The 17,655-nt window shown below is 35.3% G+C and overlaps 1 protein-coding gene across 1 annotated transcript; it reads left to right on the top strand.

Annotated features, from left to right (window-relative positions):
- Positions 1–7,286: 7,286 nt before the first annotated feature.
- Positions 7,287–9,432, top strand: LOC112329105 (uncharacterized). Its single transcript, XM_052456945.1, has 5 exons — positions 7,287–7,437; positions 7,590–8,361; positions 8,474–8,779; positions 8,831–8,870; positions 8,946–9,432. Exons 1-5 carry the CDS (start codon positions 7,287–7,289, stop codon positions 9,426–9,428), a joined length of 1,752 nt encoding a protein of 583 aa, XP_052312905.1. The 3' UTR covers positions 9,429–9,432.
- Positions 9,433–17,655: the final 8,223 nt, after the last annotated feature.

Below are 17,655 nucleotides of genomic sequence, written 5' to 3'. Positions count from 1 at the left end.
CTTCAATCATTCCAAATTGACTCGTCAAGGCCCTTTGTAGTTGTTTCGCTCTCGGTCTTGTCATTGGACCATCTGAATCCTCTTGTATATTAGATTTAGCTTTACGAGATGGATTATAATTCCCATTATGCACATCATCAGCCCCGGGTTGAAAATGATTTGTCCTCAAATCAGAATCATCATCATCATCCAAGTATGGAGTCAAGTCTTTCACATTAAAAGTAGTTGATACGTTGTAATCACCAAGAAAATCTACCTTATACGCATTGTCATTCACCTTCTCTATAATCCGAAATGGACCATCAGCTCTTGGCATCAACTTGGACTTATGTTTGCTTGGAAATCTGCCCTTGCTAATATGAATCCAAACAAGATCTCCAAGTTCAAACCTAACCATTTTTCGCCCCTTGTTAGCTTGTTTAGCATACTTTGTCGTTTTCTCCTCAATATGTAATCGAACCTGCTCATGGAGTTCCTTCATCAATTCTCTCATCAATTGGAATAGGAACAAGATCAATAGGAACACAAGGATTAAAGCCATACACAACCTCAAATGGTGAAAATTTTTGTAGCCCCATACACACTACGATTATATGCAAACTCCATAATAGGTTCAATAACATTAGCTTGATGTTCCATGATAGCCTAAGTTACAATACGCTGCTCCTCACGAAGAAGTTTCACTCAAACAAGCATCTAGAGATGATACATGATGTCAATTCATCATATTAGAACATGCAGTTTCAAAATCAGAACGAAGCTTCATCAAGAAATGATCTTTGTTGCTTGTTTCATGCACTGCTTGAACAATAAATAGAGCTGTTGATGTGAACCTCATGATCACGTGGTGACGCAACCCACACGCAAAGACACCAATTCCCAGAAAGCCAAGTAAATCAGGTTTGATAGGAGTGTGACACAAGATATATCACTTGTACCTAGGTACCAACACTATTGGAAACGGAGACCCCCACCCAACGAATATTAAATCGCGAACGAGAAGTATAAGGATGATGCCACGAAGCTAGTTGTTTTTCTTTTTTTTGGTAAGTTGACGTATGTATTAAAAGAAGAAGATACAAACATTATAAGGGGCATACCCCAGATTTACAATGATAACAGAAACTTAACACAACAGATGGCTACAGGCTAGCCACCGACCATAAAACTGAAACCTCACTAGATTCGTTAGGGAAACCAATACAACCAGCTAACTAACAGATTAAGAGTCTATGGTATTCGCCCTCCAAGCTCGTTGGATCCTTGTGTTTTCATTTGTTGGTACGACATTCCTCATCAAATCAAGCTTATCACGAATGATACATTCGATTTGATTAAGGACCAAATTCGGAGTTCTAGACATTCCAGCAAAGATCCTTGCATTCCGTTCTTGCCATACATGGTACACTGTAGCTGCAAAACTCAGTTTACGAGAAAAATTAACGAAACTCTTGCCATGCCAAGAGACAGTGGCCCATCGAATCCATTCATCCCAGCCTTTTGTCATTCTTGGGATGTCGCATCTGTCACAAACATCCCACCAGATCGCTTTAGTATAGGAGCATTCAAAGAACAAGTGGTTGTGATCCTCATTGTTGCAGAGACAGAGTGAGCATCTATTGGGACCATGTATACCAAACCGATGAAGTTTATCTTGAGTTGTGAGTTTCTGTTGGACAGCCATCCATAGAAGAAATGAATGTCTTGGAACAGCATTCTTGAACCACACAATGTCATGCCATTCAACCATCTGACGATGAATTCTTAGTTGCTCCCAAGCTACTTTGATCGAGAATCTGTGATTTGGCGAATCCAACCAAGCTATCTCATCCTTTTGCCCCATCTTAGGATTAGAATTGGAAGGAATGGCTTCAATAATGGGGTGCCAGCCAATAGCTTGGGTGGTAGGAGTTTTCCATTCTGAGTTCTGAATTAGCACATTCACCTTCGCGTTCTTGGCCATACACGAATCTTTCCCCGTAAGAATCCGCGAGTGGGCTGTGAGGATGCCAATTATCAAACCATAGAGAGATTGTCATTCCATCTCCTATGATGTACTTCATCTTCGGCCATGCTAAGGATCTGAGCTTTAGAATCTTTCCCCAAGCCCAAGAGCAATTCTGTGGCGTCTTGATTGTCCAGAAATTCCTACCTCGCAACAGATTGGATCTGATCCAAGTAGACCATATTGAGCCATCTGAGTCATTGCACAGGTTCCAAATGTGTTTCAACAAAGCAATCTTGTTCCATTCTGTTATCCTTTTTATTCCTAGCCCCCCCTCCTTTTTTGGAAGGCATACCTGATCCCAAGCCACTTTAGCCCCATTACTTCTCATATCTGAACCTGACCAAAGAAAGGATTTCATAATTTGCTCCACATTTTTAATTACTTGCCCAGGTAAGAGAAAGAGAGATGCCCAATAGACCTGTATGGAAAATAAGACTGAATTAATCAGTTGTACCCGTCCTGCATACGAGAGTGTTCTACAAGTCCAATGTCGAACTTTAGAGGTGATTCGATCCACGAGGCCCTTACAATAAATAGCCTTGAGTCTGGACGAGAGAAGAGGTACTCCCAAATATTTCATAGGGAGCTCCCCCTCTCTAAACCCAAGAATATGAATAATTTGTTCCCTCTCAGCATTTAACACACCGCTCAAGAAGATGTCACTTTTGTTTGGATTTGGATACAGACCTGATAGATCTTGAAACTTTGTGAGCACAGTTCTAATCATACGAATTGAGTTTACATCCCCGTTGCTAAAAATCATCAAGTCATCAGCAAAACAAAGATGAGATATTTTGTCCTTCTTGCATCTCCAGTGGAACTTGAATTCTTGGTTTGCACTCATCTTGCAGAATAGCCCCGAAAGGATTTCCATACATAGGACAAACAAATATGGGGACAATGGATCCCCTTGTCTCAGCCCTCTCCCCCCTTGAAAGTAACCTGCAAGCTCACCATTGACATTGATAGAGAATTGACATGATGTAACACAAACCATGATCCAATCAATGACTGTTCTAGGGAATCCCATTTTTATTAACATAGCGTCAACGAAATCCCACCGCACCGAGTCATAAGCCTTCATCAGATCAACTTTCATAGCACAACGAGCAGGTCCCGTAGATTTATGATAGCCTTTCATTAGTTCCTGAGACAAAAGAATGTTATCACTGATTCTCCGTCTAGAGATAAAAGCAGTCTGATATGGACCAACTAAGGATGGCAAAACAACTTTGATTCTCCCAGCTAGAATCTTAGCGATGCATTTGTACACTGTATTGCAGCAAGATATAGGACGAAAATCTGTCAACCTTGTAGGATTAGCAACTTTAGGAATAAGGGAAATGGATGTAGCATTCATTTCTTTAAGCATTCTACGAGTCTGAAAGAAGGATCTAACAGCGTTGATTACATCTTCCCCAACTATGTGCCACATTCTTTTGAAGAAACCTGCGTTAAAGCCATCCGGACCAGGGGCTTTGTTGTTCTTCAAACTAAACATAGCATGCTTAATCTCCTCCCTTGTTACATCTTGTGCAAGTACATGCTGTTGCGTTGAAGACAGTTTCAAGTTAATTGCCGATTCCATCACTTCCTCGTTCAGAACCCTAGGCATCTGATCAACTCCTAACACACGATGGAAGTATGCAATTACTTCTGATTTGACTGCCTCGTGACCTTCGACAACCTCTCCATCCTCCCTTGTAAGTGATAGAAGCTTATTTCTATTCTGTCTTCCATTTACTGATTTTTGAAATAGAACCTCTCCAACCTCTCCATCCTCCTGCGTTGAAGCTAGTTGTTTTTCGATAAGTCATTTTCAGTTCTTTATATAACCAAGGAAGAGAGATTATCCCACCAACACACAACAAGTGCCGCAAAGAAGTTTATTGATCTAAAAATTATGTAACCTTACATGTTTGGTTATGCCTTTATTTATACTAACTCTAGACTTAAAGAAACCCTAATGGACCTCCCTCAGGTGGACTTATATGAGGTTCACTTATAATTGATCCAAATAAGTAATAATAACCCAAAGACTAAGAAGAAAATAAAAAAATTATTATCCTAAATATACTATAATCAGATTTGTCACTATTAAGAAGTCCCAAATAGACTAAGAAATCTAATCTAAAAGTAGAATTAATTCTGAAGTCTTCTTTCCTTGTTGTTGCTAGGATGAATAAGGAATCCTTGTAAGAAAAAGGATTCTGAAACATTTATGAATCCTCGCCACACTTGGAAACTATGTTGCAGCGCATTAAAGATCTTTGTAGAACTAGGAGATTCTCAAAACAAGCTGCCACAACCTTTTAGGAAAAGAATCCTAGCCAAATAGGAAGTCCACAAGTCAAAAGGAAGTAAATAATAAAATTCATACAGCCTCTGTTGACCAGTATTGTGGTGGCTTCCTGAACTCTGATTAACCTGAAATTGTAACCCAAGGTAGGACAACATGTCAGGAGACTCCACGTAAAATTTCAGCTCGAGCCAACTGTCGGATTGAGAATTATGACTGTTGCCATAAAATTACATAGTTGCACATTTTACATCAAAATCCGAATTTGACCTTGCCTGGATCGTTTCAGCTGCAGCGAGGACATTAGCTTAAATAATATTGGAATAATCAGCCCAAAGATTTTGAAAACCAGAAAACTATTCCTCAATGGAGAGACTTCCTTGTGTGAAATTAGCCATCTCATACTCCAATTGAAAACGTTGAGCCGTGTTGTCTTGATTGTAAACCTTATTCAGATAATTTCACATGTCAGCGATAGTTGTATAAAGCCTCAGATTGAGAACAAGGTGAGGCTCAACTGAGTTAAGGATCCAAGTCATAACCTGAGCATCCTTGATTTTCCATTTAGACAAAGTCTCGACCTCTTGAGGTACGGGAGTACTCCCATCAATATAACCCCACAATACGAAACCTTTGATAAATAATTTTTGCCAGTAAACCGAATATGAAACGAGTCTACTTTATCATATGACATGATGCAACAGAAAAATAATCACACAAAAAAAGGTTGCGGGAAGCACTAAAATACATATTAGAACCAACCCTTTCCATTTTAGAATCATGATGCATATCATCACCCTTGAGTTTAAAGTGATTTCTCGTCAAATAAGAATTGTTAACATCTTTCAAGGTGACAAGTCTTTTACATTAAAAGTAGTTGGAACATTGTACTCATTAGAAGGTCAACCTTGTAGGCATTATAATTCTCCCTTTTGATAACCCGAAGTGGTCCATCAATTCTTAGCATCAATTTGGAATTTCACTTAATTGGAAATCTGTCTTTACTAAGATTAATCCAAACAAGATATCTTGGCTCAAATTTGACCATTTTCCGCCTTTTATTAGCATGTTTGGCATAGTTTGTTGTCTTCTCCCTAATATGGGATTGAACCTATTCGTGAAATTTTTTCATCATTACTGCCTTCTTAAACCCATCCATAGAAGTCCTCTTATCAATTGGAATAGGCACTAGATTAATAGGAATGCAAGGGTTAAAACCATACACTAGGATAAGAATCCATGAAAAATAAGTCAATTAATTAAAAGGAACTAGATAACAAAACTCGAACAACAGCTTCTGGTCCGTGTTGCATTTCTTTTTTAAACCCTTGCATAAACATAGTGTCGAAATAATATGACCTTGATGAGTAATGAAAATTCAAGATGAAAGGAAAAAAGTAAACGATGAAAATAAAAATAAATGTGGTGTGTAATGAAGGGGATCAAGGTTGTTAAAATCGCGATTCAACTCGTAAAATTGTACGTTTTTACGAGTTGAATCAGGCTTTACGTGCTAAATCGTTTACGAAACTCGGAACCGGGTAAAATCGGGTCAAAATCGGGTAAAATCGTTAAAATCGGGTGAAATCGCTTAAAATCGCGATTTCACTGCCGATTCAACGATTTTGCCCGCAGGAAATTAAATACAATTCATGAGCCACGTGTCGACCGCCTATTGGCTATACCAGATCAAATGCAATTCATTAATCTCTCTTCACGAATCAATCAGTCTTCTCTCTTCTCTTCACATTCATTGTTCAAGTTCAGAAATCCCTAAATTGAAAACCCAAAATTCAAAATCCTCACTGAGGATTCCTCAGTGACTCGGTGTCTCGGACTTTCGGTCTCTTAATCTCTTTCTCTCGGCCAACAATCAACCACCGTCCACCTCCACAACAGCCCTCGCCAGTCGCCCCTGATCTTTTTTATTTTTTCATAATCGACGACCGACGTCGTCCATTTCAGCAGCCACCGTGAGAACCAGAGTCCACACAACAACGACGTCTCTCCAGTCTTCTCCAGTCTTCACCAGGTAAGTCTTCACCACAGCCACTGGTTCTTTTTCCCTGTTCGTGGGTGCTTTTTTTTCCAGTGCCAGGGGTGCTTTTTTTCCGTTTCTCCATTTCTTACTCTGATGTAGTGATGTTAATATTAGTTTGATTGGATTCACAGGCTCCAACTTTGACTGCAATATTGAGCCGCATCTGCTCAGCCTCGGTGGTAACTGCTCAGAACAGAGGTAAGCTTCATATCTTTACAGTTTCTTTACAGTGAGGATTTCAGAACAGAGGCAGCGTGTGTGTGAGTGTGACTCTGTTTTTTCTTGCACTGGATTTGGATGCTGAGTTGTGAATTGTGAATTTGTGATGAATGGATTTTATTGAATGCTGCTGATGCTGCTGTTTGGATTTCGAAAACAAAGTCTGTGAGTCTGTGATTGTGAATGGTTTGAGAGAAAACTGGGTTTTGATTTTGAAAATGGTTTGTTTATTTTTCAGAGCTTACGGGACAGAGAGGAAAAAACACTATAAAGTTTGTGAACAACAAATAAATTATTTGGAGAAGAAAAACGTAAGTCTTTTTTGATAGCTGGATGTTTAGTATCTAAAATGTTTATGAATTCAGTATTAGTTTCTGAATGCAGTATTAGTTTCTGAATGCAATATTAGTTTTTTTTTTATAGCTGGATGTTTAATATTAAAATTAATTATAATCATAAAATGTTTGGATTGATTACAGGGTTGATTGAGTTGATCTTTGAATTGTTAAACTTATGGCATCTAGAAAAAAAATGCTTCTGGTAATAGGCTTGATGTGGGATGTCAGCATGGTATAGATGTTGATAAAAATTCTAGAAAAGTTTTGTGCAAGTATTGTCAAAAAATTATTAGTGGAGGTATATTTCGTTTCAAACAGCATTTGGCTTGCACTCGTAAGGATGTTGAGCCATGTCAACAAGTGCCAGAAAATGTTAAGCAGATGATTTTGGGTGTTTTAGTGAAAAATCTAGAGGCAGCTGAAAAGAAAAGAAAGACCCTTCAATATAGTGGAAATGATGATGATGATGATGATGAAATAAAAGAAATTAGCTTCAAGGACAAAGGAAAGAGAGTAGCTAGTGGGAGTGGAAGTACACAAACAACTCTAAATCAATTGCTAAAAAAGGATATTAGAGAAGAAGCATGTCGACAAATTGCTAGGTTTTTCTACACTAGTGCAATTCCATTTAATTGTGTAAAAAACCCTGAGTTTATTAAGGCACTTGAAATGGTTGCAAAACATCCTACTATGATATTAGAGAGAAGTATTTGAAGCAAGAAGTGGATCAAACAATGAAATTGCTTGAGGAGTACAAGCTAGAATGGAAAAAAACAGGTTGTTCAATAATGTCTGATGGATGGACAGATAAAAAAAGACGTTGTATTTGTAACTTTTTGGTTAATAGTCCTAAAGGGACAGTTTTTTTGTCATCGGTGGATACTTCTAATATGTCCAAGACTGCTGATAAGGTATTTGAGATGTTAGATGCCATTTTGGAGAGGATTGGGGAGGAAAATGTTGTCCAAGTAGTCACCGATAATGCTGCAAATTATAAGGCAGCGGGACAATTATTAATGGAAAAAAGAAAGAGTTTGTTTTGGACACCATGTGCTGCCCATTGTATTGACTTGATATTAGAAGATTTTGAGAAGAAGTTAGAGGTTCATCAAGTAACTATTGCTAAGGGGAGGAGAATCACCTCATATATTTATTCAAGAACCATTCTTATTTCCATGCTAAGGCACTTTACGAAAGGAAGGGATTTGATTAGGCCTGCTGCCACTCGGTTTGCTACTGCATATTTGACTCTAGGATGTTTGAATGATCATAAAATGCAGCTGATGACTATGTTTACTTCCAACCAGTGGAGTTCATGTAGGTTTGCAAGAATAGAAGAAGGGAAACGAATTCGATTAGTTGATTCAGATGAGAAACCAGCTATGGGTTTTATATATAAAGCAATGGATGAAGCAAAAGAGAAGATACAAGTGAATTTTGGTTCTGTGAAAAAAAGGTATATATCTTGCTAATTTTTATTTCAAATGTTGTCATCTATTAATATGAATGTTTTTCAATTGAGATATTCCTATATTGTAATGATATTTTTATTGTTTTTTTTTTTATAGTTATATACCTATATGGAATATTGTTGATGCAAGATGGGAACTTCAACTCCATAGACCTTTACATGCAGCAACTTATTATTTGAATCCCCATTATCATTATAATCCCAATTTTAAGGTTAATGCCAACATTAAAATTGGATTATATCAATGCTTAGAAAGGATGGTGCCTAATGCAAATGAAAGGTGCAAAATTGACTTACAACTTGAATCATTCAAGGATGCAAAAGGGTTGTTTGGCATTGACGCTGCCAAGACAGCAAGAGATAAAAAAACTCCAGCTCAATGGTGGGATTCTTATGGGGATGAATGTCCAGAATTACAAAGATTTGCAATCCGAGTTCTAAGCTTGACTTGTACTTCATCTGGATGTGAGCGTAATTGGAGTGCATTTGAAATGGTAATTTTTTTTGTTTTTTATTTTAAATATTGAAATATTTGATAAAAATCTTATAAATTTGAATTGTTTATTTAGGTTCATACAAAACGAAGAAATCGTTTGCACCAGAAAAAAATGAATGACTTGGTATTTGTAATGTGCAATCTGAAATTGAATGATAACCAAGTCAAAAAGCAAGCTGGTGATTTTGGTATAGAAGATGATCTTTCATCTGATGATGATTGGATAACCGAGGGAGAAAAACATCCAAACTTTGATTTGCTTGGTGCTATTGACAGTGCAACACGAAGACAAAATGGTGATGAAGAAGAAATTCCTAATGATGTTGAAATGGAGAGTCATGGTATTGAAGATGATTTGGATATTCAAATTGATGATATTGGTGTTGGTACTAGTAGTAGCACTAATGTTCATAATATTGGTGTTGGTACTAGTAGTGATACTAATAATCCTTTTGATGCTAATGATATTGATGAATGCTTGAGGAATGATAAGGAAGATGAAGGGAATGAAGCTGGTTTTAGTTTACATGACACACCAGCAGATTGTTTGTTTTAAGTTTGTTAATTATTAGTTAATAAAAAAGTTATTTTAAATTATGTATGACTTTTATTTGAACCATGTATTTTAAGATGTTTGAACTATGTATGAATTTTTATTTGAAGGCTTGAAATATGTATGAATTTTTATTTGAAACATGTTTTTTAAGGTGCTTGAACTATGTATAAATTTTTATTTGAAGCATGAATTTTTTTTAATGTATTTTAAAATTCCTTAAGATTTTACGATCCGTTTTTACGATCCGAGTTTGTGTGCAGCTTTCCGTGCCGTGTTAAAATCGCGATTTTAACAACCTTGAAGGGGATGACCTCCATAAATAAAATTAAGGATATTATTGAAGTTCAAATAGGGATTATGAATTTTTAGTTAATATATATAACGTTAGCAAAAACGGTAATAAGTTTCAATGGTTAGAAGAATTAGGAAAATTTAATATATATGTGCGCGCGTGCGCGCGTACACTTTAAGACAAAAAGGAACATAAATTAACCCAAATGAAAACGGGGTTAATTTAGGAGCAATAATAAGAGGAAGAGGAAACTGAAATAAAATAAATATTGTGATTAGCCAAAGTGGGACCAAAGAGTAAAATTTAAAAGAACAATTGGACAATTAAAAGAGATAAAAAAGGAAATAGGGTGATATGAACCTTGTTATCACGCAACCCATACGCAAAGACACCAATTCCCGCAAAGCCAAGTAAATCAGGTTTGATAGGAGTGTGACACAAAGATAACTTCTACCCAAGCACCAGCACTATTGGAAACGGAAAACCCCCACCCAACAAATATGGATTCGCGAATGAGAAGTATAAGGATGACGCCACGAAACCAGTTGTTCTTCGATAAGTCGTTTTCAGTTCTTTAGAGAACCAAGGAAGGGAGATTATCCCACCAACACACAACAAGTGCGGTAAACAAGAAATTTTATTAATCTGAATTGTCTAACCCTTACATGTTTGGTTATGCCTTTATTTATACTGACTTTAGACTTAAAGAAACCCTAATAGACCCCTTAGGTGGATTTATATGAAGCCCACTTACAATTGATCCAAATAAGTAATAATAACCCAAAGACTAAGAAGAAAATAATAAAAATAATAAAAATCCAAAAATTACCATCCTAAATATGCTAGAATCAGATTTTTCACTCTTAAGAAGTCCCAAATAAACTAGGAGAAATCTGATTTGAAAAATTTGTGTTCCTGCCCCCTTTGATGTCGTTGATTAGATAGGATTTTCTTGTTTAACTTGGACAAATAAAAAAATAAATTTTCTTCTTTGTTGCTGATTTAATTACTTTCCTTCCTAGGTTAGGAAAATCATTCAATAATCCTCTCCTCTTTAGGAACAAGATCTGGCCAACTTCCTTACTTAATTAGGAGAATAAATTGCTGACTTTTTATCCTTGTAGCATTAGGAAAAAAACAAGCGTAACAAGGCTGGTATGGGGCCGGACACATTAGCTCATTCTTCCACACGACTTGGGCTCTTCTTGGACCTGAATTAGATGAATTAACCCCTTCATGCTCCTTAAATGTCCCAAGCTCCTCTAAGTCCATCTTGCTCCATATGTTCTGAACAAGCTCATTCAATGCTTCTTTTCCCTAGCTCTTATAATTGGCCTAATATGCATCTCCAATGGGTCGTTGACATGATTACGCTTGGTGTTGGGCTAATCCTCATCATGGGGACCAAGAGAAAATAAAATGAATTTAGGGTAAGAGTGTGATAAAGCTAAATAAGAGCATTCAAATTGCTAAAGGCTTTTCATGGAAGACATTTTTCTCCATTCATGGCCGGCCAAGAAGAAGTTAAAGAGAAAATGGAAACAGGACAAGCACTACTGCATTCTTCCAGTTTGAATTTAACCAGGATCTCTTCCTTAAGCTTGGCCCTCTCTTGTCTTTTCACTTTCAATAGTTAAACACATCAATCAATCCTTTAAATTGTGAGATATGCTTGCATTCAAAATAAGCATTTATCATAAATTAAAGATATCTTATGTAATTAGACTTGTTATTATAAAACATGCTTAAGTTAGGGAATTTAATACTACTTTAAGTGCAATATAATGATATAAAACCTTGATAAAAATGCATTTTTAAGTACTAATCACACCCCCCAACCAGCTTATTACTAGTCCCTAGTAATCAAAACGTTAAAACAATTTGCGACATTCAAAAGCAAGGCATTCATCATTCAACTTCCATTAATCTATCCAAATAAACAAACTCTCATTAAATTTATATATCTGCTTCATACTTCTTAAACAAGATATTAATAAACCTTTATTTTGTGCTCAATATATCAACACATAGTTATGGGGCTTTGCTTGGATGAAAACACAATTTTGTTCTAATGTTTTTCTAACGTTAACTTCCTTGGGTTATGATTATTATCTTTTTTTTTTTGTTCTTTATATATATATATATATATATATATATATATATATATATATATATATATATATATATAACTTAAAACGCAATGCATCTTTAACCCATGTAACGAGCTTTAGGCTAATGACTCCTAGACCTGTTGGTCTTAGGGCATTAGGTGTTGAGACACCCCTACGAGCTTAGTAACTCGGGTTGCAGATACTGATACGTAGATAGTGCAATGTTTGATTTCCTTAAACATTTCTCCTCAACCCATGTAACAAGCACTAGGCTAATAGCTCCCAAGTCAGTTGACTAAGTATTAGGTGTTAAAACACTCCTTCGGGCTTAATTGCTTAGGTTAGGGAGGCTACGAAACCAAACTTATCTACGTTTTTATTATCATCAATATTATCAATTTGTTTTTGTTTTTGTTTTTTTTTGCAAATTATATACTATCCCTTTCCCTTAGTTGTTACCTTTAACAAAAGAACATAAATAATATAATAATCCAATGTCCAACCACAATCATATGTTAAAGTGTGTTTGTGAAAATGAAGGTTTATGAATACTTGGTAAAAAAAAAATTTATGAACAGAATCGAGTGATAATAATACGAGTTTGTAAACCTGAATATTTCATAAGAAAAGTATGATAAAACCTTGTTGTGAATGTTGCAAATAACCATTGGAAAATGCTTAGTAGGATACGTCTCAAAAGTTAATAAAATTCCTCCTTACTCTGTTATCCTAACAATAACAGTTCTGTCAAATGGTCTTCATAACAAGAAAAAGTTAATTTTTTTTTGTCAACTACTACCCTCTCCCCCAAACCAAAATGAAACATTGTCCTCAATGTTCTAAGGTGGAAAGATAAAGTATAGAAGACATCACCTGAAACAACGACTACTGACAAACCTGAAACACACTTAAACAAATATAAGAAACAATAAAACACAAATATTATGCTATTAATAAAACTAAAAGACATAATTTCTTACAAACTAAGGCTTAAATTGTAGTTGTGATTGTGGCTCATATCTTCCCTTGGTTTTACATTCAAGAATGACTTAAACGCCCTCTATATACATGTGTCCTTGAACATGGTAGGCTAATAAAATTCACTTTATAAGATTTTTACAACTGTCTTTTTTGATGAGAAATGACCCTTACATGCCTCAGAATGATAAAATTTAATAACACTACTTAACTCGTTATCAGGAATGCTTCTTTGAAATATTTGATCAGGACAATATTTGAATAGGTAAGGGTCATTCCAATAAAAAAATTTCACTTTGCTCAAAAAATTTCTTTTGTCTTGGGTATTCCAATGAGCTAGCAAAAATCTTGAAGCAAGAAAATTGTCAATATTAGCAGACCAAGGTATTGAAGCAACAAAAAGTGAAGATTCATCTGGAAAGTAATCATCAATTGGTGTGATGTTAGATGTGGAATCTATTGTCAATCTTGACAAATGATCAGCGACAACATTTTCGGTGCCTTTCTTGTCCTCAATTTTTTCATGTTTGAAAGTTTCAAAGATTTCAGAATCGTGATTGACTTCCCTTTGTTTGGTCATGGCATGAGGAAATAGAAGTAATGGTGGGGAATTAGTCTTTTCTTTGCAATGTTCAGGTTTAACCCCTTCCTTACCACTATGGAGAGTAATTACTGATTGGACTTGATCCATATGTTGGCTTTTGGAGGTGCTTGCACTTGAATTGTATTGTCCTTTGGGATTTTGTTGTGGTTGAGATGGAAACTTACCTTTCTCCTGAAAACTGAGTAAATGTGAATTTTGCAAGAGTATTTGTAAAATATGTTATGCTTTGAGCAAGTTGAATGTTGATTGTCTCTTGCTTTTCAATGAATGCATACAAAGTGATACGATTCAGGAAAGGTCAAATTCAGATTTTGACGTAAAATGTGCAACTATCCAGTTTTACGGCAATAGTCATAATTCTCAATCTGACCGTTGGATCATGCTGAAAGTTTACGTGGAGTCTCCTGACATGTTGTCCTACCTTGGTGTAAACTTTTAGGTTAATCGGAGTTCGGAAAGGCATCGAAACACGGGTCAACTAAGGCTGTACGAATTTTGTTATTTACTTCCTTTTGACTTGTGGACTTCCTATTTGGCTAGGATTCTTTTCCTAAAAGGATGTAGCAGCTTATTTTGGAAATCTACTAATTCTACAAAGATCTTAAATGGGCTGCAACATAGTTTCCAAGTGTGGCAAGGATTCATAATTATTTCAGAATCCTTTTCTTACAAGGATTCCTTATTCATCCTAGCTACAAAAAGAAAAGAAGACTTCAGAATAAATTCTACCTTCAGATCAGATTTCCTAGTCTATTTGGGACTTCTTAATGGTGACAAATCTGATTCTAGCATATTTAGGATGGTAATTTTTGGATTTTTATTATTTTCTTCTTAGTCTTTGGGTTATTATTACTTATTTGGGTCAATTGTAAGTGGGCTTACTATATGTCCACCTAAGGGGGGGTCCATTAGGGTTTATTTAAGTCTAGAGTTAGTATAAATAAAGGCATAACCATGCATATAAGTTAGACAAGTGCAGGAGTGTCAAAGTAATAAATAATCCGGCAAGACGGGGGTCGAACCACAGGGAGGTGAACTATATAAAATCATAAACAACAAATGAAAAGGAGTTAAAGAGAACTGTTGAGATATATGATATTGATGTGAGTATTAATCAAAGATAAAAGCAATTGTTAAGGTTAGAGGATCCACTAATAGTATTAGAAATAAGTATAGTATGAACTCTTTTTATTAATCAACTGGAAACCACACACAAAGGAGGTTCCAATCGGATGATTTATCCTTAATAGTTCATTATAAATTTTCAACATGATCATATTAATTATCTTATTTTAGGAACACCATACTTTTAAATATTGTCAGGAATTCATGATGTTAACTTATGTTAACAACAAATCAAGTTCCTTTCATAGCACAGGTGTCGGTTATACCATACAGTAGGCTATGAAAGTGTCAAGTATTTACTGTACCAAGGGTTACCAACACAAATCTAGATTAATCATTTAACAAGCAAGGTATTAAGAATAAGTAAGATAAAAAGATAAGACATGTTAATAACAAACTTTCTTAGATATAAACATTAAAGTCCATGTTGAGTTTATATTATACCTATTCTGGGACAAATGGTTAGTTTAGTTGATTCAAAAGGATGCAAAGGTATTAGTATGGCATGATTGTTGGAATATTAAATTTATATAGAAGTTAAAGTATGAACCATACATGAGCTTCAAATGAAGAATTTAATCTATTATCTGGAATGACTAAATAAGTTAAGTGGTAATGGACATGTTTTATTTATTTAATTATTTTATTGTATTCTAACATGATGGTTCCTCTCGTATCGGGGTTGACTAGTAGATTTTATCATGCTACTTTTCAGTATAAATATGGATATCGGAAGCCATAGATGTTAAGCGAATATGTATTAGGATTTTGATACTTTATCTTGGACTTGTAATTTTGTTTATGGTAATAACATTATCATTAACTTGTATTTCTTTTGTCAAGTTTATGAAGCTCTACTGATACGATCCAGGCAATGAAAAAACAATCATATTTGGATTCTGACGTAAAATGCGCAAGTATCCAATTTCATGACAACAGTCATAATTCTTAATTTGACCGTTGGATCAGACTAAAATGTTACGTGGAGTCGCCTGACATATTGTCCTACCTTGTGTTAAAACATATTGTAATTGTGTCAAAATTGATTTTCTGGTTATTCAGAGTGAAATCACACAATATATCAATCAACTCATTTGGACATCGTTTGGTTTAGGTTCCAAATTCATGTTTTAAAGGGGCTCATTTGCGTCAGTTTCATGTTCATATATAAAATCCAAAATTAAATCAAACTTGATATTCTGTTTTTTTGGCGTGAATTCGCTCTAAATATCCAATTTTAGACCATTTGGAAGTCATTTGGTTTAGGGTCCTTTTTTAGGTCTATAGGGATTTGTTACGTTCATCAATTAAAATTCCATGTAATTTTTGGTCAGTTTTCAGTCCTTAGTGTCTTCTTACTTTCTTTACTGTCATTAACTTTCGTTTTAGGTTCTAATATCAAAAAAAATTTCAAACGGAGTATTACAATAAGGATTTCGTGTATTCTGATGAGGTATTATGGCAAAAGAAGAGGTGATATCAAAGGGAGAGAAATAAAGAGATTAGTGTTCTAAAAAAAAACCAAGAGTTTATCCTATAGAATATTCTAGGGGAGATGCAGCAAGAACTTGATGTGTTAACGGCATTAGTCGATGCCCAGCAAGCTTCAAAAAGGGAGGAGCAAATACACCGCAATAATGATAGACAGAAGAGAAGGGTTGCTAGCTTCATCCAAAGTTGTTGACGATGATTATTGGCAAAAAAAGAACTCCAAAGGCTTAAAAAAAGGCTAAATCTTTATCCCTTATCCCTATTAATGGTTTGAGGATGACTCATCTTGAAGAGGGAGGGAATGATACGATCCGAGCAACGAAAAAATAATCAAATTCGAATTCAGTCGTAAAATGCGCACCTGTCCAGTTTCACAGTAACAGTCATAATTCCCAATCCAATCATTTGATCGGGATGAAATTTTACGTGGAGTTTTCTGACATGTTTTCCTACCTTGGGTTAAAATTTCAGGTCAATCGGATTTCAGGAAGGCATCACAATATTGGTCAATAGAGGCTTTGTGAATTTTGTTATTTACTTCCTTTTAACTTGTGGACTTTCTATTTGGCTAGGATTCCTACAAGGATGCAAGGATGTGGCAACTGGTTTTAGAATTTTTCTAGTCTTGCAAGGATATTTAATGGACAACAACATAATTTCCTTGTGTGATATGGAATCCTTATGGTGTATGGAAACAATTATTCTAACCTTATTATAGTAGGAATCTATCATTAAATAAGTTTTCAAATCAGCTAAGAATACTTTGCAAACAAGGAAAAAGAGGAGGCAACTTCAGATTTGATTCTCCTAGCTTATACGGGACTTCTAAAGGACAACAAATCTGATCCTATCATATTGAAGATATTAAATTCAGATTTATTATTGTTATTATATTATTTTCTTCTTAGTTTAGGGTTTATTTATATTATTTGGGTTTAAATGTAAGTGGGCATCATATAAGTCCACATACCCTTATGTTTGTTTCAGTCTAAAGTCAGTATAAATAAGGTACAACCAGACATGTAAGTTGGACAATTCAGATCAATAAAACTTCATGTTTGCCGCACTTTTGTGTGTGTTTGTGAGATACTCTCCCTTTCTTGGTTCTCTAAAGAACTGATAACGACTTATCAAAGAACAAATGACTTCATGGCATCATCCTTATACTTCTCATTCGCAAATCAATATTTAGTGGGTAGATGTTTTCGTTTTCAATAGTGCTGGTGCCTAGGTATAAGTTAAATTTGTGTCACTCCTATCAAACCTGATTTACTTGGCTTTCCAAGAATTGTTGTACTTGCGTGTAGGTTGCTTGACCGCATGTTCAAGAGGTTCGCATCATCTTCTTAAATCCATGGGAATGTAGATAAAACTTTACTATATTCTTTAGGAAAATATGTCTCTCAAATTATGGGTTCACTAAATTCTTATTTGAATTATGTATAATTCATAAATATTTAAAGATATACCATCTTGTGTTGTACTGAGACGGGATACAGTCCAAGATGGTTGGGCCTTGATAGTAGTGATGACTGTGATATATAAATATGGAGATGTCGATAATGTAGTATGCTACAAAAACATGGGAAACTCTACTAAATATTTAGAAGGAAGGGATAAAAAAAG

The sequence above is a fragment of the Populus trichocarpa genome, chromosome 11 (genome assembly GCF_000002775.5).
Source record: "Populus trichocarpa isolate Nisqually-1 chromosome 11, P.trichocarpa_v4.1, whole genome shotgun sequence".
Taxonomy (NCBI): domain Eukaryota; kingdom Viridiplantae; phylum Streptophyta; class Magnoliopsida; order Malpighiales; family Salicaceae; genus Populus; species Populus trichocarpa.
Note: the sequence above shows the minus strand (reverse complement) of the source record. Positions and strands in the feature narration are given on the sequence as shown.

Excerpts from the sequence above, each read along its gene's own strand:
- LOC112329105 (XM_052456945.1), top strand. The coding sequence starts at position 7,287 with ATGATTTTGGGTGTTTTAGTGAAAAATCTAGAGGCAGCTGAAAAGAAA. Across the intron at positions 7,438-7,589 it reads AGTAGCTAGTGGGAGTGGAA|CCTACTATGATATTAGAGAG; the intron begins GTACACAAACAA and ends GTTGCAAAACAT. Across the intron at positions 8,780-8,830 it reads TGGGATTCTTATGGGGATGA|TTCATCTGGATGTGAGCGTA; the intron begins ATGTCCAGAATT and ends CTTGACTTGTAC.